This window comes from Pseudochaenichthys georgianus, chromosome 7, assembly GCF_902827115.2.
Source record: "Pseudochaenichthys georgianus chromosome 7, fPseGeo1.2, whole genome shotgun sequence".
NCBI lineage: Eukaryota > Metazoa > Chordata > Actinopteri > Perciformes > Channichthyidae > Pseudochaenichthys > Pseudochaenichthys georgianus.
The window spans coordinates 7078262-7103737 of record NC_047509.1 but is presented as its reverse complement, the minus strand read 5'-3'; the positions used below and the strand labels follow the sequence as shown (position 1 = coordinate 7103737).

Genomic DNA, 25476 nt, shown 5'->3' with positions numbered 1-25476 from the left:
CGATAAGACGCCGGTTACCTACTGTAGCTCGTATGATGTAATAACAAACACCTACCTGGGTGCTGCTAATCTCACATCACGGCAGCAGCTAATCTCTCAGCCGTGATAGTGGGGGGTGCCGAGGACAGAAATGGGATCTGTGGGGGTTTTATGCAGATGCCTGTACAGATAACGTCCACAGCTCATCAAAAACAACCAGCACTTAACATGGAAGCACGGGAAGATACGTTTTTGTGTCTTGTTTTTTATGGTTCATTGCTACTGATATTTACACGACTACACTTCCACAGAGAGAGACGGAGATAAGATCCTTCTCGTCTTTCTGATGCTGTCACCGTGTGTTTTATCAGCTTGCTGTGCTTTTAATCTGCCTGCCTCGATCTCTGTTTTTGCTCGGCACCTCTAACATCCAGCGGAGACGGAGCCCTGTGATGTTTGCATCTGAAAAGCAGCAGATGGATGCTTTTTAGAGGAAGTAGATCAGATGTGTGTATTTCTGCTAAACAACACGACGGGGAGAATTCCACACTTTCTTTCTTAGTAGAAGAAAGAAAGGAAAAGGGTTTGATATCTCACCGGCATGGTACGCCACCGACCCTCGGCTCCATCCCGGGTGTCTGTTCCTGGGATAGTCCTGCAGAAACAGATCCACGGGTCACAAATACACACTTTACACAGTTTCACATGTTTCTACTAATGTGCCATGGGAATGAGCAGGATTCATTCAAATTGAAATGACAACCAGAGACGAAAACCTAACCAAACCCAACCACATAATAGGGCTGCTGGATTATGGCAAAAATCATAATCACCATTATCTTTGGTAAGAATTGAGAACACGATTATTTTACGTAATTACTCGTTCACTTTGGAAACATCGTGAGTTTTGAAAGAACATTTTGTTAAGTTAAACACATCAATATGGTGCACTTCGAAGGCGACATTAAGAGGCTTGATCTAGAAAGAACATCTCGTATAAAATGTAATCATAAAAACATTGGTTGTTTTGGTGAGGGCATGGAAAGAACATTAAATCCACTGCATTAACAAAGAGCTTTTTCAAAGCAGTCAACGGCAGGGATGCACGACGATGGAAGATTATTAGTATCTGAAGTTTATTACGGTATGTTACGATGGCTGGCTGTTTTCAAACGCTTTTAGATTAACAATTTAACTTTGATGCAGACCCGTTTATATTCAGAAACAAAAGCCTTACACTCCCCAAGCCCTTTGTCAACACACATCCATTCAGTGATTGATGCTGATCGTTTTTCGAAATGATTTCTTTGTTTCCTATGAGATCATGTTTTTTTGTTTGATAACATCCGAACATAAACGTTACTTTCCGTTCTGGTGATGTCAGGACACGGTCAGTCAACTCTTAATTACAGAGTAGCTAGCCGCTGTTTTTAAAGAAACCCTTCCCTACAGTACTTTCCTGTAGTGTGTTATATAGGTTTGTGTGCATGTAAATGGGCTGCAAAGGCAAAAATGTCATACTTCCTTAACATAGTGACATCACTATGTGTACCGGCGCTTCTATTGGCTAAGGGTCGGGACATCCCTAAGCGGTTGACCAATCACAAACAGAGCCGGCCAGCTAACCAATCAGAGCAGACTGAGCTCTGGTTTCAGACAGAGGGTGAAAAGAGGTGCAGCAGCACAGGCAGTATGAGGCAATAAAGAGCTTTTTGAACACGAGAGCAAGGAGACATGTGGAGGCACAAGATATACATTTGAAAATGAGCATATATCCTCTTGAACGTGTTAATACCAGTGCTGTTTTAAATCATGTAACTAGCGTTCACATGCTAACAGGTGTGAGGATTCCTCTGCCACTCTGTTTTGGATACCGGTCAGTGTCTTAGGATGTGTTTGTCTCTCTCCGTCTGTCTGCATGTACAGTCCGTATGCCTTCCTCCAGGTTTCACCATGCCAACAGAAATAACTACTGGGCAAACTTTCGGATAACATCAGAGCATGACTCAAGGGGTAATTACCAGAGATTTTTATCTGTCTTCTTGGCTGCACCTACATTACTTTAGAAACACATTACTGAACAAGAGAGGAAGGAGGAGGAGGAGGAGGAGGAGGAGGAGGAGGAGGAGGAGGAGGAGGAGGAGGAGGAGGGCAATGACATTACACTCTTTCATCTCTAAGTGGGCTCCATCTTATAAATCCTTTCTTGTTGAGTTCTCGAGGATGCGTTTCTTTTAACACACACAAAAGGTCACTATTCATTTGTATATGTCTGAAGAATCCAAAGTATGACCAGGATGACGCCCAAAAAAAAAAATCATAGGTCAGCCTGGGAATTGAGCTTTTATCCAAATAAAAGAGCGTCCCCTGAGGACTGATCAAAGTCTACATTTCTCATCAAATGAAAAGGCCTTTGCCCCCGTGTGCAGAAATGAGTAATAGGGTCCGAGCAGACAGACAGCGTGGTCGGGCCCGGCAGACACGAGTGCAGCATTTGAGGACAGGACATCAGGGAAACATCAGCGACCCATTGGGGCTGGAGGAACAGGAAATGGAGAAGGATGGAGGGAAAAGAAAGAGAGAGAGAGGGACAGAGTGAGACATCAGCAGAGGAAGACAGAGACATGGAGGAATGCAGCGACTCCTCCAAGCCTGAATCCCTCTTGATCTGCCAAGTCTGCTCCTCTTCCCCCTCGTCTCAACCACAAGCCCGAGGTTTCCTCCGGCTGACTGGCATGTGGGCTGAATCTCCACGAGCAGCGCAGGAACGTCTAGCTGTTGTTGCTCCCTGATTGATGATCCACAGACTCGGATCTGATCAGCGACTTGCAGTAACTCTCTGAAATACGGCAACATTGGGAACGGCTAGACAAATAAGGATTTATAGTGCTTTAGTGTAAACCGCAGACTTGTGTCTGAAGAATGGATCAACTGTTAAATGCGTGTTTTCATAGCAGATTTCTCGGGTAATTGTTCCTCATCTTTAAATTTAAAACGTACACTCGGTGCATCAAATAAATACAGCGGATTGGGGGAAACCTCAAGAAGAACTCCCTTGTCAATACACTTTAAAAAGAAGCTTTATCATTTTAATAGTTTGACTTAGTTATGTCGCTCGGTCAGCGACTTTGGTCCTGAAATACCTTGACAACTATATGATGTGTTGAAATAATACTTCTGACTGACATTCATGGTCCCCAGGAGATGAAGCCGACTGACTTTTGTTGATCCCACAACTTTAAGTCGGCCGCATTTGTGATTCAGAGTCAAATGTCTAGACAACTGTTGGAAAGATTCTTTATCACGTCAATATAGTTCACTACTTTTGGTTTATGAGCAAAACTCGTGGGGGAAATTCATACATAAGCTACACCCAATGTTACCAGAGAGCTTTAGGTTTCACATCAGTAATATCTCCCTCCTCACAGCCTTTTTCAATATTAAATCTGAAAACATACAGTTTGAAAATACAAATATTTTCCGAGGCTATGCAGCGAAAAAAGAATATAAATTGAAAAAAAAAAATCGAAATACATTTTATTCTATCTTTGAAATCCACTCCTTTAAAATATTAGTAAATGTTTTGAGTCAGAAATCTTTCAACATCAATATGGTCACCTCACCTGCATATATGCAACCAATGGCAACAGATACAACTACAGTAACTTCAGGGCTTTCTGAACATTCACATCATTCTGAACAGAAACACCATCAAAGATATCGCCATGATATCTTCTCTTTTCTTAAACCAAATAGTGTGCATTCTTTCTCCTTTCTTTTAACAAAGAAGTAAGCATTCGTCGTGGTACATCGGGTCAAAATGAACTCAGACGATGTCTTAATACCCGAAAAACAATATGACGGTGTAAAAATATGACTTGTACTCTTATCTAAGACTCTTCTCAAAGTCAATATATCTTTTTTCAGCCGTAAACTCTGTGAAGCACAGATTATATTGTTTTGTTGGAGTTGGATCTGTCTTTGATAAAAGAAACATTCCAACTTTTTGTGGTTTGGAAACTACAACAGTTAATACTGTGATTTTTGTTTTTCAATCAGTGGTGGCGCCACTAAATTACACCTATACTCCTCCTCTATCAACATCTGATGGAATGCCTTCGAGAGACGCCATGTTAACCATCTGCTGCTATAAACTTTCGAAACATATTCACTACCCCCCGTTGGCCTGCAGAAGCCAACATTGAAATGCAAGCTGCTTCTAAGAGCAACAAACACCCGCGTTGTGTCCACAGCTTGTGGGAGAAAAGCCCTGCAGTATCAGATCCACAGCTGCTCCACCGGTGTCTTCAGAGCAGCCTGCATTTCCACACGGTGGCAGAGTAAACAAGTCTGAATGAGCGGGAAGGTGCGGGTTGAGCGGGTAACCGAGTGGAAGCAGATACCCATCATCCTCAGCAGCTATCACTCTGGCATATCACAGAGCGGTCTAAAAATATGAGTGTGTGTGTGCGTGTGTGTGTTGCAGGTACAGTTTGAGAGGCATGGAAAGTAGTGTGTTGTACATGCCCACACACCCTCACCTATAGGGGTTGGGCAGAGAGTGTGTAAGGAGCTAATGCAGGTCTGTTTGTATAACCTTGTGTCATCAGGCTGAAACCTCCAGCTCCGCACACGATGACAGCCGGGCCTGAAATGAGTGAACAACAGCTTGGGCATGTGTTCGGGCATGTTGACCACTTTATATGGATTCTAGCGCATGTTTTCTTGATATAAACACGACACTGAAAAACTACCGGGTTTGAAAAGATAGAAACTTCTTGATGTTCGTGTTGTGAAGAAACATCTGAAGAGCTTCCAGAGGATGGAGTGCAGGGTTCTTGAGTTATACATTTTAAAAATAGATTAGACAAACTATGTCGTCTAATTAGAAAGCTGCATAGTGATCATTTGTTATATCAAACAAGTATACTGTGATATTTGTTTGCTGTAGTTGGAGTGTCTGTACAGATTATTTTCTTATTAACAGATTGAATGTTTGGTATAAAATATCATAGGTAGTGAAAAGCGCATGCAATAATTTCTCCATTTGTTTCCATCTTGCTTTAAAGGTGGGGTAGGTAATTCACTTCAGAAACACGTTTTATTATATTCCATGGAATGGTCTTCACATCCCGATAGCAATGAATACATTAAATGCTTTGACAATAAATACATACAAAAATATCATCTGTGGAAGCCGTGGCTCTGTAAAAAGCACGACCAATCATCTGAGCCGGCCCGGCTAAAGTAACTGGATGGCCTACCTGCCTGTCAGCCTTCCATCTGTGCACAAACTTATCTCGTGCCCTCATTGGTCATGTGCGCGTTCGTGTGGGTTGGAGGAGGGGCTCTGTGAGGAAGTGGCAGATTTTCTCCGGTTGTGTATTTTCAAATTCTAGCGCACTCGAGCTGGTTTCTCCAAAATGACCTACCCTACCTTTAACCGACCAATAGTTGAAATTCAAAAATGTTTTTGTTGTTGTCATGTATAACAAATAACCCTACTATATTCTGAAACTAGAGAGGCTAGAAACAGCTAATGTTTGGCATTTATGCTTAAAAAATTAAAATAAACAACAACAACTCGATCAGATTTTTTAAATATTTGCAGATGAACAGTTTGTCGAGTATTTACTGACTAAATCTGTTCATTTCTAAACATGAAGTTACACCAGGGAGAACATGCTACATTGCGCTGCATGTTCTCCTTGGCAGAGTGTCAGGTGCTTTGTTTTATCCTAAATTGACCCCGTTACAATAAACGGGTTCACACTCTGCCTCACAGCAGGAGTTACGAGCCGTTTCCAGGACCGGATCCAGGGGCATCCCAGGACAGAGGAGCGCTGCCAGCATCTGGTTTGTGTGTAAAGGTGTGTGTATTCCTGTTATGTACATGCACAGAGCATAATCAGTACAGTCATCAGAGACGGAGGGTCAGGGCCGGGGTGATCTGAGAAAATCATTAGTGACATTCAGACTGACTTTACCCATGAATAATCCCATGTTCAAACGTCTCCCTACCTGCTTCTTCACTTCCCTCTCATCCCACAGGGCTATGATCTTTTTCCTTTTTGTCGTAGGATTGTGTTTGTTTTTCAGGACATGAGGGTTTTCCTGCTTTTTTCAGTTTCTGAATAGTTTCCTTTCTGAATAGTTTCCTTTCTGAATAGTTTCCTGGATGTTTACAGTCCCGACTTTCTACCTTAAACCCCACACACTCCCATCTTCCCGTCATTGACTGCATACCTAAGCCTAGACCTGTATTTGTCCTGCAGCCTGGCAACAGCTTTGTGGACCGGATGAAACGTGCTACAAAGCATATGCACGCTCTACGTTAAGTGAGAGCCTTATCTTCAGAGGAATGAGAGAGAAGCCAGAGGGTTTGCAGTGCTCTCCATTAAGGAGGTCCTATTGGTGGTTTCCTTCCCTGTAGTGTTATATTGGTTTCTGTGGAAGTAAATGGTCTACGAACACTACAATCCCAATCTTCTCTCCCACACACAAAACATTGTTATTGTGATTAAATTATCTGATATTGCAATTGCGATATAATTCGCACAATTATCATTCATTATTATGAGGGGGGGGGGAGGGTGCGTGCTAGTGGATTGTCAACGGGGGAAGCCTCGCTGCGGGGAAATTCTAGAGATGGCCAGTCCGCCCCTAAAAAATGTCTATGCACACGTTGAATTGTCAATTTGTAATCACTTTGGGAACCCCTGATTTAGAGGATCTGTACTAAGCTATACATTAAGCACGTACTAAGCACGTACATTAAGCACTGCATTTGTTAGTTTGCTGCCAATCCATTTAGTTAAGTTGAGATATTTTACTGGGTCATTGAAATCTCTTTACTTTTATTGGAAAATGCCGATTATAGCGGATGAGAGTTGGCAAAGGGTGGCATTAAGATTTATAAAGTGAAGATAAGCGAGTTACAAGGTTGAGTCAGCGACCACAACAAACGGAACGAGACACACAGGCAGAACCTGGCCGCCTGCGGGGCATTCATGACGGGATTTATGTTTATATTCAGGTTTATCGGCTTACCACGTGAAACAGACCAGCATGCAAACCTCCATCTGCTGTTGCGTAAACAGTCATTACCCCAGCTCTTCAATTTGCTGCTTTATCACCTCTCCTGGACTCAAGCTTAATGTCTTAATAATGAAACACAGATGCAGAGAGAACAGAAATTGAGCAAACTGTAAAGTAGTGATTTAATTTCGTAAAGTAATCCAGTAAAAGCAACAAAAGTGGATTCGGAGGAAATTTGATTAAAATGCTTTAAAGGTGGGGTAGGTAAGTTTGAGAAACCGGCTCGAGATCGCTAGAATTTGAAAATACACAGCCGGAGAAAATCTGCCACTTCCTTACAGAGCCCCTCCTCCAACACACACGAACGCGCACATGACCAATGAGGGCACGAGATAAGTTTGTGCCCCGATGGAAGGCTGACAGGCAGGTAGGCCATGGTTGTACTTTTTACAGCGCCACGGCTTCTACAGATGACATTTTGTTATGGATTTTTTGTCAAAGCACTTCAGATATTCATTGCTATCGGGATGTTAAGAGCATTCCATGGAATATAACAAAAAGTGTATCTCGAGCCGGTTTCTGAAACTTACCTACCCCACCTTTAAATTGAAAAAAAAAAAAGTTTGCTAAGAAATCTTTTAAATATTCTAATTCACATTAATTAATGGAGAGATATATGGCCTCTTAATGTGGGAATATGTATATATGTGTCTATGTTTGATTATGTAGGTATTTTTTGATATTTTTACTTGTATTCATCAGGATTGTGAGAAACAGCATCTCCCTGTCTGCATCTCAAACACAGAAGACTGACAATAAAGTTGGCTTTGACTTGACTTTGATTTGTGTTGCATTTATGTTGGGTCAGAATAATCAGAACAAATAATTATAAAGTGAAACGCCCCATCTTTTCAAACAGAAATCAGCATGTGGTTTAAAAGCTTTTAGGCAATACTATAAAACACATTTTCTATGTAGCATAGCATCCACGTTTGTTCCACATTAAGCCCATTCAAAACACAGATGTCGAGGAATGACTGTCTAAATGGGGCCATCGAAGAAGCAAGTGAACGCACCATTAGCCCTGGCGGATGTCTGCGCTCACTGTGTGCCATTCTAGTTTTATCTGGAATGTGTGCTTTGTCTTTGTGACTCAGCCTTTGAGTTGCTCTGAATTGAAAGCATGACACAGAGGGCGGAGAGTTCCTGGGAATTTCAATAGTCTGTCCATTTACTGTGGAAGCAACTGGACCCGTGAAGAGATGAATAACAGATGGATATTGTCACTTGTGCTTAGTGTAGTTATGACAATGAAAATCTTAGGTCACTGTTCTAATTTCAGTAAGCTTAGGAAAAGTTTGGGCGAAAACTAAAAAGGTACCGTGGGGTACATGAATCCGTTTTGGTTTCAAGACCCTGGTTCACGGAGGACACCAACAAATTCCTAGAAAGACAAGGTCAACTTAACATTTCAAAATAAAAAAGAGGAATAGTTTCGGCGAAAACTAAAAGGTACCATGGGGTCAGATTATAATTTTCCAAAGGGGGGTTCGTTTAGCATGAAACACTTGAAATAACTAAAGGACAAGTTAACAAAGAAAGTAGAAAGAAAGGGAGGTGATAGAAAACTATTTCTGCTAAAAAGTTAGCAAGGATTGAGAGTCAGAGCTAAACATTTCAGATGTGTGTATCTCACCCTGCACTGTCACTTTGATTCATGTACCTTTGCTTTTAAATTAGTGTTTTTAAATGTAATTGTATATCATTGCTTTTAAATGAGTGTTTTTAGATATCATTTCAAAATATGTTTCTTAATGCCTTTCATTTTTGTAAAGCACTTTGAATTGCCTTGTGTTGAAATGTGCTATATAAATACACTTGCCTTGCCTAAGTTAGCTTTTGCTTTCTTCATGAATACAGACAATGTTACATGTTTAATGGTCTGAAGGGTTTGGCACCCTCATATCTCTGATTCTCTGTCGTCTGATGTCCCTGGACGAGCCCTAATGTCCTCCGCAGCAGTTTTTTTTAAAAGTGTCTAAAGTAGAGAATAGAGAGGCAAACTAAGTGGTCAAACAACAGCTGAAGACATTTTTTTTATTAGCAACATCCCCTTTCATTGGTATTTTTATTTACTTTTTTTTTTTAATTTATTTAATTTTATAGTTTTTAATATTTCATTGTTTCCTATGTCTTTTGATTATTGTTTATTTTATTTAAATTAGTTGTTTTCATACCTTTTTTACCTCCTTGTGTTTCTTTAATGGTTGTATGGTTTTTATGCTGCATGTGTGCAAAAAGTTGTTTTTTAATTTCTTGCTCTCTGTTTTGATTTGTGATGTGTGCCATGTGGTGAAAGCACTTTGAGCTGCACCTAGTGTATGAAAATGTGCAAATACAAATAATGCTCATTACAAAGGGTCTCCCATATGATTGATGTGGCAATCACTAACGTTACATAATCAATGTTATGTGGGTTGAATTGAGGAGGAATAGATATCAAATATGCTCTTGTCTTCAGGCAACTCCAGCTCTGAGATGTCATTCCTTCGCTGACAGGGGAATTGCCCACCCAGAAGTGTCCACAAATATGTTCAAAAATAGTTTAATCCTCTTTAAAAACATAGGAAAAAAATGCAAATCATTAGGATCAACACCTTAAATTTGGCTTTTAATGTAAAGTATGGGTTACACTCCCTTCTCCAGCTGGTTGTGTAAACAACATCTCTATAAAGATGGTTATACTACCAGTATTACTCAGAGTTTCCCACACAGACTATACTTGGGCGGGCCGCCCAGGTATATTAACGTCCGCCCAAGTATATTTCGCGATCCATTTAGTTTTTATATCATTTTTTTTTTTATTCGTCCGTGACCACGACGCCATCTGTGATCGATTAACATGTGGACAATGATTCCTCGCTCCCTTGCTCTGATCTCGCCTCCTTCTGGCCTGTTAAGTGGCCTGCCTCACACAGGGTGACTGGCTGTCCACATGATGTGGCCTGCCTGAGAATACTTTTCTACTTTCACTTGAGGAACAGAGTATTCCTACACTCTGGTACTTCTACTTTTACTCAAGTACAAGATCTGAGTACTTCTACTTTTACTCAAGAACAAGATCTGAGTACTTCTACTTTTACTCAAGTACAAGATCTGAGTACTTCTACTTTTACTGTCGCTACTTTCACTATATTTTGATGAGAATACTTTACTACTTTTACTGTAACAGAGTATTCCTACACTCTGGTACTTCTACTCTTACTCAAGTACACGATCTGAGTACTTCTACTTTTACTCAAGTACTAGATCTGAGTACTTCTACTCTTACTCAAGTACACGATCTGAGTACTTCTACTTTTACTCAAGTACAAGATCTGAGTACTTCTACTTTTACTCAAGTACAATATCTGAGTACTTCTACTTTTACTCAAGAAGAGATCTGAGTACTTCTACTCTTACTCAAGTACACGATCTGAGTACTTCTACTTTTACTCAAGAAGAGATCTGAGTACTTCTACTCTTACTCAAGTACACGATCTGAGTACTTCTACTTTTACTCAAGTACAAGATCTGAGTACTTCTACTTTTACTGTCGCTACTTTAACTATATTTTGATGAGAATACTTTTCTACTTTGATTCAGCTAGCTAACGTTAGCTTAAACAAACGTAACATGCAACGTTAGCCTAATCTAAAATGCTCTACTACGGCGTACCTTTCATGTGGCTCGTCAGCGCAGACTCTCGCATCGTTATTTTTGGAAAACTTTGCAGGAGGCTACTCGTGGGCTTGACCCTAGTCTTAGCCATGGCTTGTATTTGTCTTCTGCTAGCCAACGCTCGTTGAAACTGCAACCTCCTGGGACACAGTCATCTATCACTCATCAGAATGCCCAGGTCACACGTAACACAAACACTTGCAGGTCGCGCGCATAGCGCGGGAAGGCCGGAGCGGGGCTGTTTTATGTAGAAGCGAAGCAATTCTTTTCTTTTAATCTAAAAAGCGAACTATTCAGTCAGACAGCAATTTATTGTAAAATAAAGCATTTACATTTTCAAGCACTTTATCTCAATTTCAAGCACCATTCTTGAAATTCAAGCACTTTCCCAACCTTGAAAACACCACGTCAAATTTCAAGCATTTTCAAGGATTTCAAGCACCCGTACGAACCCTGACAACTATAAATGAACCAAATATAAATTAATAAACAAGTTTTAGTGTTTTTTTCATATTGGAAATGGTATGTTATTGGTTATGGCCATGATTTTATGATTATTGAAATGTATACAGTTCTGTTTAATATAGGTGTTTCCATAGATCTAGTCTCTTTATTTTCCCATCAAAATGCACCAGATTGATGCATTTAACTCCAAAATAAAAAATAAAATCTTACCGGGGGAGCATGCCCCTGGACCCCCCTAGAGGATTTGAGGTCGACTCCCACTAAAAATCACATGGATAGGTTCCTAAATACATTTATTTTTTTAAATAGTAACCCATTTCCATATGTTCATGTGTGGGTAGTAGATTTAAACTATAGGGCTATCATTATGGGCCCTGCCTGTACCTGTTCGCTCTGCCATCGCGTGAAGGGTCTGCTAACAAGCGATCAACAGAAAGGTTAATGTTGTTGCACATCACCTCAACCCCCCCCCCCCGCTACCACCACCCCCCAAAGTATATTTCAGATCTGTGGGAAACACTGTTACTGATATATTATATATGTCAGGCACACTCGGTTAACCCTAGTGAAACTATCCACAAAAAGGATGCTTAGATTTAGATTTTGACCAATAATAAAAAATGGCATGGCTCCGTTGGAAACCTGTTAGTACAGCACAAACACCGGGTAAGTAAATATCTCCAGCTGAGTGTCCTTTCTCTATAGCGTTCCTTATCTTAATGTCATCCAGCGAGCTGTGCATCCCTCTGTTCATGCTTTATATAAATGGCCTCGGAGACCTTGAGAGATGTTGAACAAGTTTTATCTTTTATTTTTGTTATTATAACGGAACAGAGCTTTGACCCTGGGAGAGACAGCGCTGGCAGCTCTCCACAGGCCTTGGCTTCGGCAGTCGCTAATATTTCACATCCATAACACTTTCGAGGGGAAGCAGGGGAGTAAGAAACTCACAAATCATGAACCCATACTGTCGAGGAAATAATTCCTGAGTCAGTCGAATAATATTAGGTAACAAATGTAATGAAAAAAAGGTTTTGAGGGAACCTTTCCACCAGAGACGTACACGTTTAATACTGCATTGAACAAATCAATGACTGGATGTGTCAGAACTTTCTCCAATTAAACAAAGATAAAACTGAGGTAATGGTTTTTGGAGCCAAGGCAGAACGTTTAAAAGTTAGCGCTGAGCTTCAGCGTGCAATGTTCAAAACAACAGATAAAGCCAGAAATCTAGGTGTAGTCATGGACTCTGACCTGAGTTTCAACAGTCACATTAAAACAGTTACTAAATCAGCCTACTATCACCTAAAGAATATATCTAGGATTAAAAGACTAATGTCACAGCAGGATTTGGAAAAACTTGTCCATGCTTTTATCTTCAGTAGACTCGACTACTGCAATGGTGTCTTCACAGGTCTCACTAAAAAATCTATTAGGAAGCTGCAGCTGATTCAGAACGCCGCTGCTCGAGTCCTCACTAACACTAAGAAAGTGGACCACATCACTCTTGTTCTGAAGTCTTTACACTGGCTTCCTGTGTGTCAAAGAATAGATTTCAAAATACTGCTGCTGGTTTATAAAGCACTGAATGGTTTAGGCCCAAAATACATTACTGACCTCCTGCTAAATTATGAACCATCCAGATCTCTCAGGTCTTCAGGGACTGGTCAGCTTTCTGTCCCCAGAGTCAGAACTAAACATGGAGAAGCAGCGTTCAGTTATTATGCTCCAAATATCTGGAACAAACTCCCAGAAACCTGCAGGTCCGCTGCAACTCTTACTACTTTTAAATCCAGGCTGAAGACTTTTCTTTTTGTCGCTGCTTTTAATTGAACTATTCATATCTTAAACTGCACTGTAACTTTTATCCATGTACTTTTTCTTTTAATGTTTAATTGAACTCTTCATATTTTAGACTGCACTGTAACTTTTATCCATGTATTTTTCCTTTTAAAGGTGGGGTAGGTAAGTTTGAGAAACCGGCTCGAGATCGCTAGAATTTGAAAATACACAACCGGAGAAAATCTGCCACTTCCTTATAGAGAGCATGAGAGCCCCTCCTCCAACACACACGAACGCGCACATGACCACGACCAATGAGGGCACGAGATAAGTTTGTGCCCCGATGGAAGGCTGACGGGCAGGTAGGCCATCCATGGTTGTACTTTTTACAGTATTACGGCTTCTACAGATGACATTTTATGGATTTTTTGTCAAAGCACTTAAGATATTCATTGCTATCGGGATGTTAAGAGCATTCCATGGAATATAACAAAAAGTGTATCTCGAGTCGGTTTCTGAAACGTACCTACCCCTCCTTTAATGTTTATTTTATTAGCTTTTCTTTTTTTATGCTTAATGTCTTTCATTTTTTGTAAAGCACTTTGAATTGCCTTGTGTTGAAAACTGCTATATAAATAAACTTGCCTTGCCTTGCCCTTTATAAGCTTAGTAAGGGGGTTCAAAAACAGCCTTGCACAATACTCAACAATTGCTGCTTATACTTAACACCCTTGAAGCTTTGTATGGAAATATATTGAGATATTAACTCTTCTTTTATTCACTCTCTGCACGTCTTAATATGAATCACTCAGTTCCCAATCCCAGTTCTTCAAGATTGTCTGTTAAATTCTTCAAAGCAGTTAGCAATGGTCACTTGCAGAGCTGCAGTGCTGATACTCAAATGGGAACCTCATGTGCATTCTTTGGAAAAATAAATAAGGGCACAAATGAGAGGTGGTAAAATGTCTCTAATTGTATTTTCCTCTTAGAGGTGTTTCCTCTACTTGAGAGCGAGCAATTACATCCAAAGAGAATGGCTGAGCTGCTGGACTATGGGAAAGAAAATAAAGCTGTCGACATTCACCTTGTGCTTGTTGGGCGCTTCCTTAATTCCATATTATGTGTTGGTACTTCCGGTTAAGGTGTAATTGCTATTCATTTGCATAGCGTAGCCAGCTTTCAGGGATGCAAACACACATATGGTGAAAAAAGAGAGAACTATTCAAAGCAGAAAAAAACTGCGTAATGTACTATCTGACAAAGGCCTGTGCTATAATGCTTCAATTAACTGGCTATTCTTTATAATATACTCAGATCAAAAGGAGACGGAGATGTTAAGTTATAAATCAAGGGTTTCTATTATTATTTACAGCAGTTGTGGGGAACCTTTTTCCTCTCAAGGGCCATTTCAATTTTTACAACATCCTCCGAGGGCCGTACAAATGATTGAACTCAACCTCTGCTTAAAAAAACTAAAATCACAGCCCATTCATTTCGCCTTTATTTCATGCTGTGCAAAGAAAAAGCAAACTCTTAATCCAGATATTTTACCATGACTTGCGCATGCATGCACGTGCACGGTTGTGGCATGACCACCAAAACTGAAAGATATGGACACAAGATGTATTTAGTATCCTATCCATGTGGACATCATTTAAGCGGGGGGGGAACCTCACATTCTCTAGGGGTGTCCGGGGGCATGCTCCCCCAGGAAGATTTTTTTTTTTAAATGTTGAAGTTAAAAGCATCAATCTGGTGCACTTTGAGAGCAACATTAGGAGATCTATGGATAAATCATCTCCTTCTGGGTACTGCAATATTTGAAGTGCTGGAGCGGCGTTCCGATGCTCTCCATCAGCTCTACACCACGTGATGACACGTTAGGCTCGTGTTGTGTTCAAGGAACCTGTCCTTGGCCAGGAAAAACAGGCACTCACTTGTTTAATTATTTTGCCGTCTAGATTTCTTAAAGGTCCCATGTCATGGCCATGTCTACTGATCATAATTCCATTGTTGAGGTCTACTAGAATAGATTTAAATTGTGCAATTTTCCAAAAACACATTGGTTTCTCATACAACATCTCTGTATAGTAATTGTATTCACTCTCTGTCCTAAATGGCTTGTTGGAGCTCCTGCCCCCCCCTCCCTGTGAGCCCAGTGTGCTCTGATTGGTCGGGACGTTGCAAGGGACAGGTTTCCGGGTCGGCGATACAGCGAGAACAAGCTAAACTCATCCTGAGCACACACAAACACTCACAGCCGAAGTAAAAACAATAAGTGTGGCTTGATATTGAGTAAGAAAAAGGTTTATAACGCTGTGAGCATGGGTCTGCGGAGAAATGCTCTCTGCAGACCAACTCGTCTATTACCAGCGTTCAGGGAGCTCTATGCAAGTCAATAGGGACTCCCTGTTAGTTAGCAAAGGGATCCTGGTGTGTGAGGTGCTCCGCGGATTGGTCCATTTGGGCCAATCCGGTCATTTGTTGTTGATTTGGGTGTTCACACGTCACAGAACCCAAGAAGTAAACAATGGAAAATGAGAAATCTCCAACGAGGCGCTCTGGGGCAGCAGAGACAGGTATGTTCTGTGTTAGAGTTTTACTCGCTACAGGGTGTACTTTGAGGGTTTGTGACTCTGCAGACCGTTTACATGCATAAAAACCTTCATAACACACAAGGGGACGGGGAATAACCAGAAAAGCATGACATGGGACCTTTAAGCGACTAATTTGCATGCATGAGCTTTATCAACCTTTACTTACCAAAGTATCTGTAAGTAAGCTTTTGAACAACCTTATGAAGTTACAACAGTTTTTCAGGCAAGCAACTCACTATTTTGATTACTAATATGTGATTATGTTATCCCAAAAAAACATATATTTCAGAATGTACAGTGATGTTTGGAGCTGTGATACTAGCTGTATGAGAGACAATATCTGCTAGCCAGATTATTAGCTAGCTTAATAGCACACTGACAGGTTAGCTGTGAATGATCTCAAATTAATTTCATTTCAAACCTTTATTTATACAGATAAATCCCATTGAGATCATTGATCTCTTTTTCAAGGGAGACCTGCTCAAGTAGTTCCACATGAAACATAAAAACATAAATAGAACAACAAAAGGACATCATACAGCATCATTTACATAATTATCCACATAAACAGGTACCAATAGCTTCCGATTGACTAGCATCCAACCGAGCTTTAAAAACATTTAGTGGCACCAGATTGTTCAGTTTCCATTTAATTTGCAGACTATTCCAAGACAGAGGAACTGCGCATCTAAAAGCTGTCTTCCCTAAGACAGTCCTAGAAGTTGGCACATTGAATAAAACCACAGCATTCGATCTCAGGCAGTAGCCACTTACAATTTTCCGTGAGATCAGGGAGCAGATATAAGATGGAAGTTTCCCTAACATGGCTTTGTATATAAAAATGTACCAGTGACTGAGCCTCCGTACAGTTAGTGAAAGCAAACCAGCCCTTGCATACAGGGTACAGTGATGGGTTAATGCTTTACAGTTTGTCACAAATCTCAGTGTGCTGTGATACGCAGAATCTAACTTGACCAGGCAATGGGCAGGTGCATTCATATAGACCAGATCCCCATAGTCCAGCACAGGTAAAAAGGTCACAGTGACTAGCCTTTTCCTGGCCTCAAGCGAGAAACAGGACTTGTTCCTGTAGAAGAAACCTAGCCTAACCCTCAGCTTTTTAAGCAGGTTATTGACATGAAGTTTAAAAGTGAGACAATCATCAAGCCAGATACCAAGGTATTTGTAACGGTAGTGCTGGGGGGAAACGATTATTTCGAAAACGATTAATCGGGCGATTATTTGATCGATTAGTCGACTAATCTAACGATTATTTTTCTGTTGTTCAATTCAGAAAAAACGTAATGTAAAAAAAAAAATTTCATGATACTGTGTCTCAGGGGATCTTAATATTTAAGAACCCATTAATGTGTTATACCAGATTAACGGAAATAATCTCAGCTAACTGACGATACAAACCATGTTTACCAAAACAAAACACAAGTCTCATAAGAAGCATCTAAATGACCCATGAGCGAAAAATGCTAACGGACATTGGCACAGAACTCAAGATAAAAGTACCCTTATTACTCATCGTAGCTGCACATACAAGATATCCAATTAAAGCTGAGACTCCACAGATTATGTAGGTATATAGTATCATCACTGAGTGATCCGGGCTCGCGACAGGGGAAGCAAATACAGTCATCACAACACGTACCTTTACAGAGCTTCTAGGGAGATCGTCTCACCACCGTAGCTGTCAATCTGATCAAAAGACGTGTTCAATGGCATTAAAATGAGAAAAAACGCGGCTGAATCGGTTAATCCATAGGTTTTTAACGTCTATGTATAAAAAAATGATTGAATTTATAATCCATAATTCCATTTTTATGTAAAAATCGGAGAGCAAATGCTAGCTGCTAATGGTAGCCACCACAGCTAGCTGCCGCTTTAAATGTTCCACATAGCCGTTGTGCTTGTGTGATATGCCAACTCCATTTGGCAAAGACTGCAAATGACAATATCTTTGCGTTTTGGACTAACTTTAAAATATTCCCATGCTTTTGAAGACCTAGGGCGAGATGTTTTCGTTTGAGGGCTTCGTGCGCAATCCTGTGAGGAGGAGGTGGAAGCCGTTTCACGGCCCGTCCACACAGCGGCGTGCGTTGACGCTTCCCCATTCACTTTGAATGGGGTGACGTCACTTTTAGCCGAAATGCATCGTGGGAAGCGACGCGGAGCGTAGCTGGCGTGGCTCGCTGCAAAAGTTGAGCAATGTTCAACTTTTGACGCCTCGGGCGAGGCGTCAGCCAATCGAATCATATGCCAGTACAAGCTCTAGCCAATCAAACCGCTGCTTGTGAGTCAGGGGCGGGAGATTCATGTGATTGGTTGTTGGTCGAGTTTCAGACACGCCCGCCGGCAAGCGTCAGCGCACGCCGCTGTGAGGACGGGTCGTAAGTCTCCATTGTGTTTGAAGTGCGATTGCGAACTGCTTGTTGCTTTGGGTGACCCACGTGTGTGTAGCGACGCATCGACGCGGAAATATGTCGTCGACGATATTTTGAAGTCGACGTCGTCGACGCGTCGCTACAGCACTATGTAACAGGTAACCACTTCAAGTTTTATTCCTTGCGTAGTTACAATATCTAAAACAGGCTCTGGTGTCTTTTTAGCTTTAGAAAAGAGCATTACCTTGGTTTTCTCAACATTTAAAAGAAGCTTTAGTTCAGAGAGCTGAGTCTGAATAGTGTTAAAAACAACCTGTAATTTAACACCAGCCTCCTTAATGGAGGGACCTGCACAGTACATTACGGTATCATCCGCATAAAAATGTAAAGTAGCTTCATCAACATTTTCACCTAAACTGTTGATGTAGATGGAGAATAAAAGTGGACATAAAACAGAACCTTGTGGTACACCATTGGCAATGTTCAACCATTCAGAAGACAGCCCATCAAAATGAACACATTGGGACCTTTCAGAGAGGTAGTTTACAAACCACCCCACTGCATGGCTGGACATGCCTATACTGGCTAGCCTCTGCTTTAAAATGTGATGATCGACGGCGTCAAACACTTTTGAAAGGTCAATAAATAGAGCTGCACAACTCTGCTTATTATCTAAAATACTCGCCACATCATTCACCACTTTCATTGTGGCAGTGATGGTGCTGTGTTTCTTTCTGAATCCTGACTGATGTTTAGACAGGATGTCATTTGTACATAAAAACACCTTTACCTGTTCACTCACTAGGCGTTCAAGAACCTTAGCCAGAACTGACAACTTAGAGATTGGCCGATAGTTATTTAATAAGGTGGCCTCCCCTCCTTTTAGCAAAGGCAGGACATACGCTGACTTCCACAATTTTGGAATTGTGTTCGTGCTGAGGGAGAGGTTAAAAAGAGTAGTGAGAGGTGGAGCAATAAAATCTGCAGCTATCTTTAAAAAGAAAGGTTCGAGCCAGCCGGTTTCTTAGGATCTAACTTGGTTAAAGCTTCACGAACAACATCAACAGTAAAAGGGGTAAAACTGAAAGGGTTTTCCAGACCACATTGTTCAGAGTCACAGACTGTGGTGTTTACAGAAGCAGAGTTAGTGACAGAATCAAATAGAGAACCACAGGACACAAAATGCTCATTAAAGCAATTTAGCATAGAAGCCCTGTCCGATATAGTGCCAGATGCTGTGGTAAGGCACGTAGGTAGCTCATTACGGATATCGCCGGTGGATAACGATTTAATGGCTTTCCAAAATGTTCCAGGATTATTCAGATTCTTTGTGGTTACTGACAGATAGTACTTTGATTTAGCACTTTTGATTTGCGATGTGAAGCTATTCCTGAGCTGCCCAAAACGCAGCCCTTCTACCTCTGAGCCTGATTTCCTAGCCTTTGCCCAGGCCTTGTTTCTCTCATGAAGGAGACTGGACAGATTAGCAGAAAACCAAGGATTGTCTCGTCCCTTTACTCTAAATGTACGCAGGGGTGCATGTCTATCAATGATCTCCATAAAACCAAGATAAAAATAAGACCATGCGGCTTCTACATCAGCACACAGATCGATTTTACCCCAATCAAAATCAAACTGATCATGCACAAAACCCTGCTCCACAAAATGTTTTTTATCTCACTTAATGATAATGCGAGGTTTAACCTTTTGGATCTTAGTGTCCCTAATTGTGGCTACAACACAGTGATCACTCAGATCGTTTGCAAATACTCCCACAGAAGAATATTTATAGGGAACATTAGTTAAAATGAGATCAATTAGGGAGGATTTATTAGGGGACTTAATATTTGGGCGAGTAGGACTGTCAACAATCTGAGTAACATTTAAAGAGATACAAAGGTTTTTAAAATCCTCTGACACTGCAGTTAACCAGTCCCAGTTAAAATCTCCAAGTAGCACTATTTCCTTGTAGTCTAGTTGTGATAAAAGATTTGCTAGCGAAGAAAAGGAGTCTTTGACAGCTGAGGGGGGTCTGTAACAACTCACTACCATGACCTGTTGACCCTTTGCCACTTCTATATTTATGGCTAAAAATTCAAATTGCTTACTGATCGATTTGGAAACTAATGTGGTTACACCGAACTTATTCTTAACATAAATGGCAACGCCACCACCTTTATTAGGCCGGTCGGTACGATACACATTAAAACCATTTAAGGCAATGTCAGAGGCCAAAATAGACTTGTTTAGCAATGTTTCTGATAAAACAATGACGTCAGCGTCAGTCGAGCTCGCCCAGATACGGACAAAATCTAGTTTACCTAACAGACTGCGCACATTCAAGTGGATGAAACCCAACCCAGACCTAGCTTTAAAATCAGCAGGAGTAGCGATCTGACTACTACTACTGGGCGGACCAGGGTTAGGTTGTACATTTCCTGACAGTAATAACAACAAAAACAGGCATCTTTTCCTCTTAAAATCTAATTTAGAAACACCGGAAAAGTCTGCGAGAGTGTGATTTGAGCTTAAGAAGTACTGAATAAAATGAATTGTGTACAATGTTGCTATTGCTAAACCGGAATAACTAACATATACTGTATGGGTTTGAACCAGAAGTAGGAGAGGGGCGGGGTTACATAAGGTGAATAGTAGGATTCATTTAACAAAAAAAAAATCATCCGTTTTTTTTCCATACACTGTTTTCTCTATATACTGTGTCCGTGTTTGAGCCATAATTTGGACCAAAAAATAAACCTGAGCCCGAACCATGGCAGCAGTCTAAGGCCCAATTTAAAATCCAAATTGACATTTGTGACACTATCTCCAATATGCACCTTCTTCCACCTCATCAGCACACATACATTATGACATGACAGACATTTGCTTTGAAAAACAAAGAAACACTGGAGATTTGCTGCAAACACGACTGTAGTCCTGCCTCTCCTCCATGAGGCCAAGCCTTTCCCAAGACAGGGCTTGATGGGACATTTTTCAAAAGCTATTGGTCCTCCTTACTTCAATTTGGGTATATGTCATACAGTATGCATATTGTTATCTCAATGACTTATTGAACTATGGAGACCAAAGGGGGAGTAAAATGAATGTGCTGATTATTCCTGCAGTCCACATCACTTGAGTTCTTGATCCTAGACTTTCTAATGAATAATGATGTGGAAGAAGGAGGAATAGGCCAAAGGTTTGAGAAAAAAACCAAAACATTCTTCTTTGTTGAGTGAAAGTGTGTGTGTGTGAGAAATAGTATAAAGTTGTTATTTTCTTAGAAAGCTCACCTTTCTCGCCAGGCCCAGGGCAATGTAACACTTCTCTCCAGCATCAACAATCTCCACTTCGTAGTAGTGGCAGCGGGTGGTGAGTGGCTGGCGAGCCTGAGCCAAACCCACGTCCATGATGCTCTTTCCCTTGCCAACATACTCCAAGAGCTGAGGGGGGGATAAACAGAGGAATAAACAAAGAAGAATGGGGGTTAATAGGTCAGGAAATAAACTGTATAGACTCATTTAACACCAACATGTTAAGATGTTTCCCAACATAACGTTCGTTTAACCGTAGACATGCTGTTGTGCATGTTGTTGTGATTGTTGGATGAAACCTTTCCAAATTTAAAAAAGTGCCTCTGACCAATATTAAACCAACAAGCATCCACTTCTGGTAGACCTCCCACTTCACACAGCCAGATGTTTTGGAGGTGAGTAAATTGGCAGGTTTAGAACTGCTCTCTCAAGCGTGTCTTGGTCCACCACTGTGGTCCAGACTGAATATCTCACGAACTATGGGATGCATTGCTATTAAAGTTTGTACAAACATCCATAGTCCGATTATGACTTTGGTTATCCCCACTTTTTATCTAGCACTAAGATAAACAACTCTTGGATGGATGGCCATGACATTTGGTAACGGTTTTCATGGTGCCAAGAGGGTAAACCCTACTGACATAATGGATCCTCTGACAATGAAAACTGCCATGGTCCCAGTTAATATTTTGATTGCCAACTAATATTTGTGAACATCTTGGCAAAGTGACACCATGTAAAGTATGCTAAATTAGCTTTTTCTGTTTTCGGTGTTTTCCCCCTGGATGTGCAGTCACCTATCACTGGAGTTGTTTGATACTGAAGAAAAGTCGAAACAAACCTAAATATTATTAAGCATCTTCTTTTTTTCATAATTGAAGGAATTTTTCAGGCCAATCAAAACAGTTTGTCACAATTCTTACCCTCAGGTACCTCTGTTATTTAATTGTTTCTTTATTTACTTTATTTGATTAGTCAGGCAACCAGGCCCAAAGTGCCGGCAGTCTCTGGGAAGTGGGAAAGTTGAGATGGAGACAACAGATTGAAGACACAGCAGATCAAGCTTGGGCAGGATCCCCGGCCCACTGTTGTTCTCGTGACGAGGGACTTAACCACGCAACCAGCTTTTGCAACTGGGTCCTAAGTGAGTGGGCAACATGACAGATTGACACTTCAAAACCCAGTCAAACCCAAACTGAACCGCCCACGGTGACTCTCCTGCAAGTACCAACAGCCATTAGAGATTGCATGGACAGAACCTGATGATAATGCAATTACTTTCAGGTCTATTTTGATCTTAAGCATCTAAACAGGTGAAGATGGGTGGGTACAGGTGAGTAGGTGGGCAGCTAAGCAACCACAAAGCCTTTAGGCTGAGCCGTGTTTCCATGCCATGCAGTATGAATGCATGCATTTCATTGTGTGTGCAATGCAGGATCCTCCCGAATATAAAAGGCTATGACGGACATGGTGGGGGTGGACGACATTCCTCCTGTATTAAGCCTTTATGTTTAAGCGTGTGTATAGGAGAATGTTTTTAGCCAGAAAGCACACATCTGGTGCAAGCAGCTATTCAACATCAATGCAATAAAAGTCAAGTGTCTCAATTAAGTTATTAACATTTCCCTTTTAGTTTTTCTCCCTGTTGCTTAGTGATGCATCAAAGTGAAAATAACTTGGAGATGAAGCAGAGGCCGCTCTAAAGCTTCATATCATATGAGTTTTGTAATGAGTTAGTCTGGTTGTTGAGAAAAGTAATTTATAGTTCAAGAGTAGCTGTATAGTAATAGGATAAGTGGCAACTCTAATGCACTGTTAAGTAACACTGTGTTCATAATGAACTAATAATGATTGTATGTGAAGCGTCTTTGAGCATAAGGAAAGGCGCTATACAAAACACATCTATTATTATTAACTATCCAGAAGAGCTACAGTAGTTTTATATGTAATAACCATGCAAAAAATCCGCAGCCTATATTTAACCTAAACTTAATTCCAGGTTTTCAATAGACATTGCTAATTTAAGAAGTATTTTAGGAATTCCTTAAAATAACTTTGGTACCTCTTTTCTTGTAAAAACAAGGTGAGGACTCAGTAAAAAAAAACACTCCCGGTGGTCAAAAACTCCACTTGCTCCCTTTCAGAGAAACACACATCAAACAGCCGCTAAACTGAAGCTTTCTTTCGGCGAACTCGTGCCAAATTCCTTGAAAAATAATGTGCAGGCCATCAGACAATGAGGTGATTACACCAAGACCAGTTAGCCATTCAGTATTATTAAACTAAAGCCTGTGTCTACAGCCAGTGCTTGAATTGGAATAAAAAAGGTGCCAGTACTCTAAATCAGCAACTGTTTCAAGTCAATTTATTTATACAGCACAAAAACAAGAATTTGGCTCAAAGTCATCGTATATCCTATAATGCTGGTGGGTTTGTCTCTTTACTGTATATTTTAGAAAGGCTCACTGTACGTAAACAAAATGACTCTGGGTGCATCTGAGATTAGAGGGGGTGCAGGGGTAACGTGCTATTTTTATAAGTGGGGAGTGGATCTAACAAGATTTTTTTGTCTCCAGTTACATCATTCCATCAGCTATAGGTGTCAGCCTGGCTGCTGATGAAATGGTCACAAATGGACCTTGACAACAGAAATGGTGAAAGATGTATTGGTGGTAGACCTCTGCTGCAATAATCTAAAGCCTGCCTCCCTTTTTTTCACATTTGTGCCTGTTCTATTTTGCTGGAAATCTTTGTGCCTGTTCTATTTTACTTGAAATGTAGGAAATTGTTGTGTTAAAAAAGAAACGAGGTGAAGTAGAAAAACTGTGAAGAGAAAAAAGGGGCTGCTCAAAACTGTTTGCATTTTTTGGTCCTGTTTTTATTTATTGTTTTGTTTTGTTTCCATACAAGTGCCACAATGTGTTATATGTTAAAAGTATCATACTTGGAACATTCAAAAGATAAGGAAATACGGTGATACGATGTTGATTTTATTTGACGGACAAAATGGTGGGCTATTGGATGCAATTAGACATTATGAGGTTTGGACCTTTGCAGGGAGGAAATGTTAGTAACTGGACCAAGCCCCCAGGAAGTGAGACGGACTCTGTGCCGATATTAGTTGTGTCCAAACGGCGGTACTGCAATTTCCGTATCAGTCCGTGACGTCACCAGGCCCAAAACAACTTTTTCCCATTGACTAACATGGGGAAAGAGACGTCTGTAAATCGGTGGATACTTTTTTTGTAACTAAATAAACTACCCCAGTATGAACTATTTTATAGCCCTTATTAGAATCATTGATTGATTGATTGATTGATTGAAAAGTGTATTAACAGCTTGTATATTGGGTACAGTACAGTACAGCTAAAAAAATACAATTGTTAAGGGGATGCAGACCAGAGAAAGACTTTCGTCTTGTTTACATCAGGGTCCCCCATTTCCAATTCATCGTATCATTTAAGACATATAAGACATATTTGACATACAGATGGCTTATTTACAATTTACATTTTAGATTTCGTTCTAATACATCCTAACCGGACATTTAAGACATACCAAGTCTACAGATATACAGTTAGTAACATAGTCTAAAATGTGAGTATATACATAGATGGGGGGGGAAGCTGTCCATTGGACGATAGGTTGAGATTTGTACCATTACCGGGGCCAGTTTTGCAATGCTCTCCCCCGAAGGTGCTCTTTAAGAGAGGTTTTAAAGGTAAGTAAAGTTTTACTTTCCTTTACAGTTGTGGGAAGAGCATTCCACCTTGATGTGGCATCATTTTGAAACGTGTATTCCCCCTTTTTTGTGCCAAATCTGGGTTTGATTCGGTCCTTAAAGTTGTAAAATGCACTAAAAGCCGAATCTAGATTTATTTTCTCTCTCCATTCATTCTACTCAAAGCCCGCTGATACTACTAAGCCTAGAGTGGGAGCTCGGGGGGCGGGGCTTAAGGGGTGCATGCTCTGTGAGTGCACATACGGGTTTTTCTGCTCTGACAGCCAGGCATGAATCTGTGACGTTTCGCTCTCTCAAAAGTTCAGCCATTTTGTCTTCCTGCGCCAATGAGCAGCTCTCATAGGAAAGAACGAGACCCCGCCTCTCTCGCTGTATCCAGTTCTTATTATACATCCATGAACTGGACCTCTTCAAAATATAATTGAATACCCCTGATTTAAAGCCTG

The 25476-nt window shown here is 40.8% G+C and overlaps 1 protein-coding gene across 1 annotated transcript in view; it reads right to left on the bottom strand.

Annotated features, from left to right (window-relative positions):
* The window catches only part of spryd3 (SPRY domain containing 3), a 76099-nt gene that overhangs the window by 17618 nt on the left and 33005 nt on the right, over positions 1–25476 (bottom strand). Inside the window, exons 7-8 of the mRNA XM_034087307.1 lie at positions 21268–21417; positions 577–634 (exon numbers count right to left, since the gene is read on the bottom strand). Coding sequence (XP_033943198.1) covers positions 577–634; positions 21268–21417 — 208 coding nt within the window. The remainder of the gene's footprint in view (positions 1–576; positions 635–21267; positions 21418–25476) is intronic.